The following is a 13,608-nucleotide window of genomic DNA, read 5'->3' as shown; positions in this document are numbered from 1 at the left end:
GGTAGGTAGATACGATATATCGTGCACCACATATCACTGCTTGTGCTGTCGATACGCTCTGAGCACCGCAATCGATAGTTGTCTGCCATCCCGAGACTTTAGATGGAATGGATTTTCGTGAAATAAATAAATTGAATTGGCGTTTAAATCTTAATAACAACAACAGTCTTGTCGAATACAGCAGTGCCGTGAACAAGTACACAACTTCCGATGTGCCGGACGAGCATCCAAAACTCCTCAGACAAATCGATTGTGCGACAGGGGCGACAATGGGCACGAAACAGGCACCAACAACACCAGCCTCAGCCTCTACCATAGGCGCCGATGATGAGGGGGGTGGTGGGGGCGCCGTGGGGACAGGAGACTGCGCTGCAGCGGCGTTGGCTGTGGCTGTGTCGGCTCTTGAAACCGAAGGCGGCGGCAGCGGTGCCGTCGGTGATAAGGCAAGTGCACTCTCGCTCTCACTCCGTCGTGTATAAGCAATTTTCAGTGGCGTTTTCCCCCTCTCCCACGCACAGATTGCAGGCGCGGCGGCCGCCTACTGCGCCTTGGATCTGGATGTAGCCGGCTATGGAATGGCAGCTGCCGCCGCTGCCTTATCGCCCACCGATGCGGCTTTTGGTGGAGGCGGTGGCGGCGGCCTCAGCTCCAGCCGCACCTCCATGAACAACTCCACGGAGAACCTGAGCTACGCCAGCGACAACTTTTACGGCGACGATCTCATCCTGCTCGACGACGACGATGTGGAGGCCGAGGAGATATCCCTTAATTCGGACGACTGTGTGTACGCGTATCGCGGCGACGGCGCCGACTTTGACCTCTCGATGGATGCCGCCGCCATGGGACGTGGCGGACGGCACCATCTCGACTTTGGACTGCCCGTGGGTCTTCCAGATCTGCTCGGCGCCGATGATGAAACCGAGTTTCTGGAAATGGACTTCGAACCGGATCCCTCCTCCGAGCTGGAGTTTGCCAGCGGTGCCCAGGATCTCGGCGCCCTGCCTCAGGCCAATCTTCTGCTGATGCAGCGGGACTACAGCCAGATGAGCGGCATGGGCATGGTCACGCCCACGCAGGGCAGGCAGCTGTACAGCTCGCCCATCGATGATTTCCCCCAGGAGGATGCCCTGCAGCAGCAGAAGCAGCGTCTCAACAAAAAGTTTGCCCGGATTAGTCTCAACCTGGATCAGATCAAGGACGGCACTGGCAGTGGCGTGGACATGGACTTGGATGAATTGATTGGCGGAACAGAGGAGGAGGGTGGTCAGCCTCATGGCATTGGCCAGCTGGCGGACACAGCGCTGGCCCAATCCCTGCCCAGCACACTGTACACCGGCTCCAGCTTCAGTCGGAGCACCAGCGTGCCCAGCGATCATCCGGAACCGAAGCTGACGGGCGCCAAGCCCAAGCGACTGTCCAACTCCTCGTCGGTGATGTCCAAGAGTAGCTCGTCCTCGAAGTCGCGGCGTTCCCAGCCCTCGGCCAGCTTCGATGAGCGCTGCTACAGCTGCACGGACTTTCGAGCGACTTCCGCATCCTCCTGCCAGCAACTGCCGCTGCAGGGTGCCGATACGGTGGCTCCCATGCTGGTGGCTGCAGCGGCCGTGGTGGCCATGGCCGCATCATCCTCGTCTATGGCACACTTTGACCTGACGAGCAACAACGAGGAAAACTGCCTGGACTGTCTGGAGAAGGAGTTTCTGGCCAACACCATTGGCAAGGCCCTCGATATGAGCACCTGCACCAAGTGCCGGCGCAGGGTGGGCAGCAACCGAGGCAGCAGTCTCTCCCTCTACACCCGGGCGGAACAAACACGATGTCGCAGCGGATCGCCGGGTTACTTTGATGAGGCTGGGGGCCTGTTTGCCGGCTGGCATAGCGGTGCGGCTGGTGCCGGTCCCAGTCTGGGTCCCGCCTATAACCAAAGGTTTATTTCGTGTGATAATAATTTTGGCGGCGTGCAGGTGAGGCTGCTCTGAGGGAGTCATTTATAGGGATTGTTCCTTAAATGCTTGCCTTTTTTTGCAGCTGCTCAAGCAAAGCTTTTCGACTGAGCTGCTGGTGGCGCGTCTGTCCACAGGACAACTGTGCGATGAGGAGCATCTGGTGCAGGCGCTGGACAAGCTAAAAATTTCCTATGACAAATCCCTGCTGCACACATACTTCGAACAGCTGTCCAAGCCGCCAGTCAGCAGTGCTGGGAATCTCAAACAGCTGCTGCTGCAGGCCTCCAAGCGGCAGTGCAACCACCGCAAGCTCAAGAAGCTGATCGATCTGGTCACCCAGCAGCAGCTTCGTGTGCAATTTAAAAGGGTACGACTAGCAGTTCGAGCGATGCACAATTAATATCCTGTAACATTTATTCTTAGACAAGCGAAGGGGAAACCACTGCTTTGGTGCCCGTTAAGGTGGCGGATATTTTGGATTCCTGGGCCCGCCATCGAGATCTCTCTGTTTTGCGGCAACTGGATGCGCGTTTCCATCGCGCCAATGTGCTGGGTAACATAATAATTAGTGCTTTGTGGGCTTCAGATAACTTTTGTCTTTGTAAAACCAGGAAAAGTTGGTCAAATTGTGCGCCAGGCAGCTGCATCGTCGTTTGCAGCAGCGGCTGCTGCCGGCTCCTCAACCTCAACTTCGGCGACGCGGCGATCTTTGCCCGAGTTTCTGATGATACCGCAGTATTATGTAAGTGGAGAGCTGACATTAACGCGCAAATGTTAGAGGAAGGACCCACGCACACGCAAACGCAAACGCACACGCACATTCATCTACAGACAGAAACACGAACACCCACAACACACTAAAAATCAAATGAAAATTGTATGCTTAGCTGCGTTTTATGTTGAAATTCCGATTGAGGAAACGTATGAGAATCCATGGAGAGAATGTAAGAATCCCCCCCATGTTTAGTGTGTACTTAAACAAAAACAAAAAAAGAGAGAAAGGGTGTAATCGTACGACGTTACTCCGAAACAATTTAATCGTTAACCGAGTTTTGCAATATCGATATAGTTACAGTACAGTACCGCCCCCGCCCATTATCTATGTATATGCCACACACGCCCTCTAAACGTATATCACCTACATACGCATATACCATATATATACATATATATATATATATAAACATCCAACAATACATACATACATCATTATGTATAACTCGTACATAGCTTAGCTTGTATACTGAAAAACAAAAACAAGGAAACAAAAGAAATCTGAATAAACTCTAAGTAGGAAAGTAAATCTCAGACAGACACACACGCCACAGCATACAGCATACAGCATACAGCATACACTTCAGACAGCCCCAAAGGAGAGGATCATCCAGGATATTAGTGGAAGACACAACAGGCAGGACTACGACTCCGACCCGACTCCCTCCTCCTGCCCTGCTCCACCCTCGACTCGACTCCGATTTGATGTAAAACGGTGAGAATGTTTGTTTTTAATAAAATTACGCTTTATTAATTATTAATATGTATAATCTGTACTTGCAAGCCGCTTGCTTCCACTTTCCCCACTGCGTTGTGTTTCTGTCTATTGGTATCGCTGCTGCGGCTGTCGTCCTGCATTGTAATAGCCACCGCCTGGGCCCCCAGAAGCCCCCATATTCGGGGGCATTGGTGGGGGCGGCGCAACGGCAGCATTATAATGCGTGGGCGGCGGCTGCTGGACATTCCATGCTGCTGCGGCATACTGTGGCATAGGCACTACGGGAGGCGGAGGTGGCGGTGGCGCATGGTACATATGATAGTTGGCCTGCCCTCCTCCAGGCGGCGTGGGTCCCGACAGCGGCGCCTGCTGCTGCTGCACCACTGGCAGTGCATCGTTGTTGCTGTTGTTGATGCAGCTGACGGCGGAGGGCACTGCATTGGCCAGCGACTTGATGCTCTGTATGTTGTTGAGGTCCAAATGGTTGCCATTGCCACTGCTGCTGTTTGTGGGCGGCGTCGGCGGCGGCTGTTGCTGCTGGGCGGGTACTCCTCCTCCACTGGGATTCATGGGCTTGACAGTTGTAGGACTGTCGGCGCGACTGGGGGGCTTCTGGGGCGGACTGTTTGGTAGCTGTGCCTCCTTCTGGGTGGACTGGTACAGATCCAACACCTGGTGGCATATATCCTCCAGTATATCCATCGTCACATCCGACACGAACATGTCCCACCAGCGCTGGTGTTGCGGCTGCCGGCCCTCCCAGTCCTGGACCGTGAATTTGCTCAGTTTGCTGGCCAGATGGATGAGCGCAACGGCTATGATCTCCGGCTCCCACTGCAGACAGACGACCGTGCTGAGGGAGTCATTGACGAAATTCCAGGCCATTTGGACCATCTTCTGTAGCTTCTGCTGGTCGCCCTTGAAGCACTTGGCGTACTTGAGGAGAAATGTGTAAGGATGCTCCACCTGCAGGTCGAACTTGATTGTCTGCAGCAGAATGCGCTCCAGTGTCATTACCTCCTCCTTGGGATCCTCCCCGAACGAGTAGAAATAGTTATCGTTGAGGATGCCGCGGGCGGTTTTGATGATGTCGCGACACTTTTTGGGCGTCTCCTCCACCTTGCCGGCGAAGAAGAGGCAACAGCAGGCGGTGACGTAGCGTGGAAAGCTCCTGAACGAGTGGAACATGTAGAACCGATGAAAGTACACCACTCCGGTGGCCATCGTGCTGTGGCCGAGTCCCATCTTTGTGCCGCATTCCATGATGAAGCGGGCGCCCTCCTTGCGGTAGCGCCGCTCGTTCTCGTATGTGATGCCATCCAGAATTGACGGTGTTCTCTCTCGCAGTTCCTTTTTGTCATAATACCAGCAAGGCATCGCTCTTTTCCGGCTCCTGGGGGACGGCGGTCGGTGCGCAGTTTGGGTTCCGTTGCGGCGGTGTGGTGCGTGTTGCAGTGAGTGCTAGGGATGGTACTGGAGCACTCCACACGACATGGGCATGGCAGGGCAACCAATCTTACACTTTACTTTAATTTAAAACTTTCTAACTTATTAACTTTGGTTTTATTTATAAATAAATGTACAATTGTTTTAATACGTGGAAAAATATTTCTCTTTTCAGTCTTTGGCTGGCAACCCTAGCGGCGGGTGTTGGTAAACAGTACAAAATGATGTATCGATATGCTAAAACTGCGCTGATACATGTACATATCTATTTGGCGCGCACCAGTCGATAGGTAGGTTCACAACAAATTCCATACTTTTAAATTATTTACTTTAATTACTGTACTTAGATCACATGTGGTGATGATTGGAACTGCAATTCCCAACCATTGAAGAGGTGAACCCAACTGGATAGAGCTGAAGCTGATTCAGAATGTTATTCGGGGAAAATTTGACCTTGGATAGTATACCATTCAGGCTGAGACAGTTTAAAAGCTGACAGCTGGAGACACTCGGACAGTCGCTAAAGGGGACTATGCCGCAATTATTTGTGGAATATTAACACGACACATCAGGACATTCTGTCGGCCGTTTCCTGCATCATGCTATTTAGCAGGGTACTTGCCATGTTGGTAACTTTAACGGGATAGTATTAAAATTGGTATTGAAAAGTTAGTTTTCACATATAATATATCATTATAAACTTAGTTTTTCACGTGTTCGGTTTAAATATACCGCCACATTACGAACCGGTTAAAACGGGAAGGACTCGAGTTTTGCTTTCGGCCAATGAAAATCGTCAATACTATTTTTCATACCCTAGGGAAATGGATAATATAGAATTGAGAATATGTTTGTCATCCCAGGCTCCAATTAATGCAAAAACAATTTAGTCTCTATTTTTAACCTATTTCAACGATATTTTGCAGCTCATCGTCTTCCTACAAGGACCAAGAATAGGTATAAGGAGATATATATAAATATATATATACAAGATCAAAATCACATGCATGAATATGTCTAAAACATATCAATTTGAGAAAATTTCTTTATTAATTACGTTTTAAAAACAGTTCGAAAAACAGGATCTTCATATCAAATTAACGAAATAGGGTATACAAAGGCATATACACGCATTATGTCTTCAAATACCAGCAACATTGCGACTGTTTTTTTGTTGGACTATTTTGTTTAAGCCTTGTTTTAGTCAAAATACAATAAAAGCAAAGAATAAAAACTAGCCAATCTTGTAGAACATTTATTCATCAATGGCCTAAAATTATGTAGGCAGAACTAAGGATTTTAGTTAGCCAGACTTATTCAACGGAATCTTTACATTGAGCAATACGAACGACTATCCTCTTTCTTTTTATACCCGATACTCAAAATAAGTATTGGGGTATATTAGATTTGTGGTAAAAGTGGATGTGTGTAACGTCCAGAAGGAATCGTTTCCGACCCCATAAAGTATATATATTCTTGATCAGCATCAATAGCCGAGTCGATTGAGCCCTGTCTGTCTGTCCGTCTGTCCGTCCGTCCGTCCGTCCGTCCGTCCGTCTGTCCGTCTGTCCGTCCCCTTCAGCGCCTAGTGCTCAAAGACTATAAGAGCTAGAGCAACGATGTTTTGGATCCAGACTTCTGTGATATGTCACTGCTACAAAAATATTTCAAAACTTCGCCCCGCCCACTTCCGCCACCACAAAGGACGAAAATCTGTGGCATCCACAATTTTAAAGATATGAGAAAACCAAAAACGTAGAATTGTAGAGAATGTCCATATCTTTAAGACTGCGAAATCTGAATTGGATCGTATTATTATTATAGCCAGCATCAAGAAAACAATTTCATTTTTTCTCGCCCTGTCTCTCTCTAACACACGTAGCATAGGCGGCTTTGCTTAGAGTAAAACATTAGCGCCTAGATCTCAGAGACTACAAAAGCTAGAGCAACCAAATTTGGTATCCACACTCCTAATATATCGGACCGAGACGAGTTTGTTTCAAAATTTCGCCACACCCCCTTCCGCCCCCGCAAAGGACGAAAATCTGGGGATATTCAAAAATCTCAGAGACTATTAAGGCTAGAGTAACCAAATTTGGTATCCGCACTCCTGTTAGATTTTACAATAAAACGTGTATCTTAAAATTTCGCCCCACCCCCTTCCGCCCACACAAAGAACGAAAATCTGTTGCATCCACAATATTGCACATTCGAGAAAACTAAAAACGCAGAATCATAGATAATGACCATATCTATCAGATTGCTGAATCTGGATCAGATCAGATCATTTTTATAGCCAATAGGAACAAATCAATTTGCAGTGGCTACGCAGCGCCCGACGTCACGCTCAGACTGATTTTCTGTTTCTCTCGCACGCACTCTTTGTCGTGTCGTTCAATATTAGCGGCGTCTGCCGGAGGAGAGCCATACTGACTTAGTATCGGGTATAACCGTAGAGCTGCGGTGTCCGCAGCAACTCACAACGTTCCCCCTCGTTTTTGTTTGTTCATTTCGCTAAAACCTTTTTTGTTTGACCTATTTCGCTAAAACCTTTTTTTAGACAAGATCCAATAAAAGCAAGTATTTAGAACAAACCAGTCAAGAAGGGAATTGATTCATTAATCAGATAAAATTATGTGGGCAGGGCTAAATTTGTTATATAGCTAGTAATATTCCACGGAATATCAAAAACGAGGAATATGTAAAATAGATCTTGAATTCGTCAGTATATTTACGGTATATTTTTAAAATGAGACGGTATATTTCGGTATATTTCTGAGGGTCGGATTTTATATTTTAAATGCGCGGTCATTTTGCATTTTTTTGCTTAATAAATTGTTTTTATTGCTTTCAACTATAGTTATTAACGTAATGGAGGTGTCCAAGTGGTCTAATGCTTGTCATTGCAGCCCCAGCAATTGCTGGTATCGCAAATTACACACAAACTTAAACGCGGTAGCGAAATCCCAGCGCTCAAAGCCGGCTGTAGCAATTGGAGCGCCCGTCGCCAGGCCGCCGCAGCACTTGTTGCTCTCGTCCATGACCATGCTTCGACGACAATTAGCAGCGACTGCAGCGCCTTGGCATAGTTGAGGTACGAAACTATTTATAACAAGCCTTTCCAGTTGTCCGTCTCTCACTGCAAATTGCCTCTTCGGCAGACATCCAATAATGCGGTCAACAGAGCGCGGACCACTCGAATGGACTGAACGGAACGGGGAGGGGACCCGTTTGTGCTAGGAGCAGCTAACAGGAGTTTTGGCTATGTGCCGGACGCTGCTGGAACGACTACTCCAAACTGGAGTTGGAGTCTCACTTGAATGCCTGGCCTGTTGTGCCGCCCACTTTTGTCGCAGTGGGAAGATTTGTCTGCTTTTTTGCATAACCAACCAACCGCCAACGGCATGGCTAAATTTGAATACAACTGCGAGAGTTCCTCGAGGGAAAACGAGTTTCTATTTTCGTTGAGGAAGTCTCCCAAGCCAGAGGTATACAGAGACACAGTAAGAGAGAGATGCCCGAGGGTGCACAGGTAAGGAGTTGCAGATTTATAGTTCCCTTTAGTTATGTACATGCTGTCTCTTCTTCCACCGATCACCGATCTCGGCTGCAGCAGAAGCCTACAACAATGTTATTAACCTTGGCAAGAAAGGGGGGAGCTTCCTTTGGGTGGCTTCTTTTGGCCAAGAATTGTGCCGGGTCTGCAGAAGCACAAGCAGAAGCAGAAGGCATCCTAACCAGTTTCTTTGTGTCTTTCATTCTTGGCTTTTACTCCGGCTTGGATCGCGCTCTCCCTGCTGCCACTCTCTCGGCGCTCGCGGCTAGTTTCCAATGTTTAAGACACGTTTGCAGCTTCGTTGCGCTTTGTTCAGTCACTTTTTGAACGTCGCCACTGCCAGACCAACAAGCGGAGATCGCGAGCGCGCTCTCTCTCTTTTGGCCAATACCCGGGGCCCCCAGTTAACAGTTGTACATACATACACACACGCACAGACACAAGTACATGCACTGTACTGTATTGTAGTATTTTTGAAATACCAACCAACAACCATCTCCGGCTTAATGCGCGTTCGTTTCGGGCTACGCTACGGTCTCTTCCTCAGCAAAACACAACACAACAGAAAACAAAAAGTGGCTTTCAGTGTGCTATACTTTATAGAAAAAAGTGCTTGCCTAGGCGGAAAAAGTTTTTTCTTTTCAATAATAATACACTATACGCTAAGCGGGTTAAATAAAAAACAACAACAAAAAATAGAGATAAATAGGCGTGCAGAAATCAGAAAATGCCTTGCAAAAAGTTATAACCAGAAGATCGTGCAACTATAGCGTCGCTGCGCTCTCTCTTGATATCAGTCCAGTACCAGTCTCTCTGTCCATCTTTCTCTCTGTGTATCTTCTACCCATCTTCATCATACACTCACGTACACACACTTGTATGTATGTGTATCTCTACTGCATGCATTCTTTGGAATCATTCTATGTGGATTATCTTCAGTCGACAATTGGAATATTTTTTACGTTATACCTCAGTCTATAACGCTAAATAAGTGAGTAAACCATAGATTGGAGCTACTATATTATATTTTTGTAGATAGAATATGGTCTAAGGTTTGCGATGATTCATTTCGGGCTTAAATATGAATGATATTTCAAAGCGAGGCTTTGTACTGCCATGTTTTTGCCTTAGATTATCGCTTGTGATGATTCAGTATCTTAAATACTTTTGTTTCTCAAAATTTAGCATGAAATAGGTATTAGAAAGGGTACCCCAAGGCCGTAGATTATATCCTCTGATGATTCAGTTGGTCTTAAAGTATAGTATGTCTAAATGAAATATGAGATCAGATTTTCTAAACCATAAATTATTTACTCTGTGATCCAATTCGGTAAGAAACTAAACGAAAGCTTTGAAATAGAATTTATCACTGACTTTGATCATTCCTCCATATGATACAGTGAGGGTTGAAGTCATTTCTAAGCTCTCGATTGTTTACTCTGTGATTCTGTACAGGTTTTATTTTAGTTTTCGTCTAAGGTATTTGGAATATTTCTTTGAAAGATCATTTTTCTTTTACTTTAAGTATTATTCTCCACGATAAAGTACGTTTTAAACTGAAATATTATTTCCTAAATGCTTTCTGGAATATGCTTTTCACATAGCACTTTGAAAACGCACTATTTCCGCCTTAAAAAGCTTTATTTGATCTTGAACTATACCAAAGTAGAACACAAAGTATGATCTTTAAAGGGTTCTCTCTCTTTATTAGAGTATCCTATCTTATGCTTTAGTTTAACCCAAACTTTAGTACGTTTCCCTTAATGAAATTTAGCATTCCATTCAATGAAAAAGCATCTCGGAAGTGCATTATTTCCGCCTTAGATGATCCCCTCCGATGATTCAGTTGAGATTTTGAGTAAAATCACTTCGTGTTTAGCTTCAGATATGAATAATATTTGATGTGGTTGTTGTTTTTGCTGCTTTGAGACTGTGATTTATCATCGCCGCGGTGGCAGTCGCGGTGGCAGTCGCATTCGGCGCAGTCAGCGGCGCTGTCGTCGGTGGAGGAGCCACAATTAAGTGCTAAGTGTATGACGATTAGATCATCCATGGGGCGCGTCAAACCGCTTAGACAAGCTAATTCGAGTGTGTTGGCCCAGGCGTAAGCCAAGGCCATTAAGGCACATGGTGCGGTACCATCTCCCTCTCTACCTGGCTCTCTCTCTGCCTCAAAGAAAAGAGGCAGAGGTAGAGCGAGAGTTGATTGAACCTGCCACAGCAACGGGCAGCGAGCATCGAGGAGAGCCATGTGGCATGCTGCAGCTGCTGTCGTTTGGGTGTAACCGAAAAATCCAAGAAAAGAGGCCTGTTGCTACCCTACGCGTCATAATTATAGGTGTATGTGATACCTTAGCGGTTGTCTGTCTGGAGCTTGAATTTTTTTAAATGATGTATTCGGAGGAACTTACGGGGCGGCTCCTTCCCTAACAATTGCTCCATAATTAGCTGTTGATATGATTATTTCTCACAGTGTAGGTCAACCTGCATATAAATTTAATCTCCTTTTGATTTGCATCTCTTTTTAAAGCCAGAAAACCATCTTTTCCCTTCAAATTGCCCCACAATTACTTGGCTTATCGTATGATTATTTCTCACAGTGCAGCCGTGCAGGGCCCATACCATTGTTATTTGTCTAAAACACCATCCATGTAAATGTTGTAGCCTGCCGCTGAGTTGTTGAGTTGTTTTTCTCATTTTTTTTTGCACAATATGTTAACAATTTTGATTGGCAATGCAGCCGGTGGTTTGGTGCTGGTGCTGGTGCGTGGTGTGCTGTGTAGTGTGTGTTGTGCATTGTTTTAGGATCTGTTGCATGTTGCAAATTGCAATTGCAGCCGCAGCACCACCACCACCAACACCACCGACCGGCAGATACCCACGAAGCGTGAACAAAACTCCAAAGAGACTCCGAATGTGACGGGACGGGACGGTCGGCGACGGCGACGGCGTTGAACTCAACCGAAATGGTTATGGCCGCATCAATATCTCTCTACTGCTGCTGCTGCTGCTGCTGTTTCTCCTGTTTTTGTTTTTGTTGCTTTTCTTGTACCCCCAAACATGTATTCTCTCGTACATTACACATTCTTGGATGAATAGAGCCACGGACCACGGAGACGTGCCCATAAATCACGCGTGTCTTGGCCATACTTTTGGACTTGCTTTTGTGGCAGCGAGCGCGAGGCAGGCCTACTCGTCGTTGGCCAGCACTTTGGGTCCACACATCAAAGTGTCAGCTACCTCTCTAGAGTGGTTTTAATACCCATTAGAATGGGGGGTAGAAAGATAAGCTGGATTTTAGAGACGAAAGGAATAGCTCCAATGCCAGATGCGGTGTGTTCAGAAATTGTTGTGGCAGCCGCAATCTTCAAGACAAAAACTAATTATTTTAGAATACATATTACAAGAGGTATCTGCAAGTATTATTCCAATATTTTACCCTTTTCTTGTTGTATTTTTGTACATTATCCTTTCATACTCAGAGTTTTCTTCATAGCCTGTCTCCAAGTACAGGGTATCCCCTGGTGGACCTTCCTAAGATGTCGGTTTGTTGATTTCTGGTTGGCTTTTTGTATTCTTGTTTTCATATTGATGGACGTTGTTTTGGCCTTTTTTGGGCTTTCTAGAGACCGAGACTCCCCGTCTTCGAAATGATCTTCAAAATGGTTTATTAGCTAATCCTTCGGCTGCCATAATTTGAGGCTGTTGGACAGGTCCGTTGGTTATTATAAATGTGGCTTTTACAGCAGGTAGTTTTTCCTTAATTTATTTGAACTTGTTAATGTTTAATAAATAAATGATTGTGTGCCTGGTTCATTGAATTGTCACTCACTCGGCGGTTAAATGATAATTGAATAATTGTTAGATTAACTTTCCACATGGTTTTCTTTTAGTTTTCCTTTTCCAAAGTCTTCATCTTTGGCCTCCAATTAGTGTTGAAAAAACTAAGCCCAAGATCTGCCTGCCTTTTGTATTATATATATGTATGCCCATTCCCATTCCCATACGCAATATCCTCTACCACGCAAACAATGGACTTGTAAAACCCACCAGAAGCCAGAAAGAAGCGGCACAACACTCATAAATGTGAGAAGATTCCACCAGGGCAGAGCTTGAACATTTTAATTAGAATTTCCTAACCGGCAGTTAGGAAAAATACATATATACATATATAGATATTCTTGAAGACTTTAGCCTCAAGCAGAAAGCCATTAAAATGTTATATTTTTTCTGCCCGTTTGTGGCCTTTCAATGAACTGCTGGCCGCACTTTGGAGTACGAGTATGTCAAAGTTGAAGCTTCCATGGGGGCATTAAGATGGTTTATCAATTGTGGGGCGAATCCCCAGAAAGTTCATTAAGCCTTCCCCCCACGAAATGTCAGAGAGAAAAAAAGAGAGTGGCAACCGGCGGGCGACACTTTCTACAGACCACAGAGAGCTCTTGGATCGTGCGTGCCTTGCCTTCTGTCATGATTCAGGTCAACGCGTATAGAAGTAGAAGAGGGAACTACAAAATGTATTTAATATCGTCGTATCTCTTTTTGGCCAAAGGCCAAGCGATGACTGGGCTAAATAAAATTAAAAGAAATCATCGGTATCCTATTCCATAATTCCATTTCGATTGCCACAAGGCCTGGGGCATTGGTTCTCCCCCAAGATCATCGAAGATGTGCTTAAAGATTGATTGCTGCGATCAAGTGGGTCAGGCCATCGTTTTGCTCCCTTCTGTGGCTCAGTCTTCGGACGAGAGGAAGTCTACTCCAAGAACTCCATGCTGTGCCAGATACGAGTACTAGATTGTTTTTCCCTGACATGAAAGTGTGACTCTGCAGATAGTCATTTTTTCTATGGTAATTATTCCACCCTTCAAATCATCGCCTTTGCAGGTCTTGTTCTCCTTACCCCTTTCCATATTGATGGCACTAATTTGGGCCTTAATTAACATTTTCCAACGTAGCAAAAACGTACTTTTTCAAATGGAAAACCAATTGAAATACTACAGCATTTTCAACGCCCCAAATTTGGGCCGCCGCTTAAACTAAACCGATTCGGTCCGGTCCGGTCCACTCCACTCCACTCCATGGCATGCCGCTTCATGCCGCACCTCTCTTGCGGGCCGGCGTGAAGGCCGAACCGGCTCTTGTGGCAGCTTTTGCCACTCACACAC

The 13,608-nt window shown here is 46.1% G+C and overlaps 3 protein-coding genes across 4 annotated transcripts in view; 2 read left to right on the top strand and 1 right to left on the bottom strand.

Annotated features, from left to right (window-relative positions):
* Positions 1-60: 60 nt before the first annotated feature.
* LOC108161352 lies at positions 61-5,106 on the top strand. Of its 2 annotated transcripts, XR_004472875.1 has the most exons (6): positions 61-443; positions 519-1,964; positions 2,029-2,313; positions 2,370-2,499; positions 2,558-3,435; positions 5,060-5,106. XR_004472875.1 is itself a non-coding variant. In XM_033393277.1 (5 exons), exons 1-5 carry the CDS (start codon positions 108-110, stop codon positions 2,722-2,724), a joined length of 2,364 nt encoding a protein of 787 aa, XP_033249168.1. In that variant the 5' UTR covers positions 61-107; the 3' UTR covers positions 2,725-3,475. The 2 variants fall into 2 exon arrangements, 1 of the variants encoding a protein (XP_033249168.1); XM_033393277.1 differs by lacking the exon at positions 5,060-5,106 and having other exon boundaries at positions 2,558-3,475.
* Positions 3,523-5,086, bottom strand: LOC108161361 (cyclin-K). Its single transcript, XM_017295603.2, has one exon. The coding sequence runs from the start codon at positions 4,813-4,815 to the stop codon at positions 3,544-3,546; it is 1,272 nt and encodes a 423-aa protein (XP_017151092.1). The 5' UTR covers positions 4,816-5,086; the 3' UTR covers positions 3,523-3,543.
* Positions 5,107-8,775: 3,669 nt separating the features above from the next.
* The window catches only part of LOC108161349 (mucin-17), a 57,587-nt gene continuing 52,754 nt past the window's right edge, over positions 8,776-13,608 (top strand). Inside the window, exon 1 of the mRNA XM_033393273.1 lies at positions 8,776-9,431. The gene's annotated coding sequence lies outside the window, so the exon portion shown is untranslated. The remainder of the gene's footprint in view (positions 9,432-13,608) is intronic.

This window comes from Drosophila miranda, chromosome 4 (genome assembly GCF_003369915.1).
Source record: "Drosophila miranda strain MSH22 chromosome 4, D.miranda_PacBio2.1, whole genome shotgun sequence".
Classification (NCBI taxonomy): domain Eukaryota; kingdom Metazoa; phylum Arthropoda; class Insecta; order Diptera; family Drosophilidae; genus Drosophila; species Drosophila miranda.
The sequence above is the reverse complement of the archived record's forward strand: the minus strand, read 5'-3'. Positions and strand labels throughout refer to the sequence as shown.

Coding starts and splice junctions, on each gene's coding strand:
- LOC108161352 (XM_033393277.1), top strand. CDS start 108: ATGGATTTTCGTGAAATAAATAAATTGAATTGGCGTTTAAATCTTAAT. Junction 1,965..2,028: donor ATAATTTTGGCGGCGTGCAG/GTGAGGCTGCTC, acceptor CTTTTTTTGCAG/CTGCTCAAGCAAAGCTTTTC. Junction 2,314..2,369: donor TTCGTGTGCAATTTAAAAGG/GTACGACTAGCA, acceptor ATTTATTCTTAG/ACAAGCGAAGGGGAAACCAC.
- LOC108161361 (XM_017295603.2), bottom strand. CDS start 4,815: ATGCCTTGCTGGTATTATGACAAAAAGGAACTGCGAGAGAGAACACCG.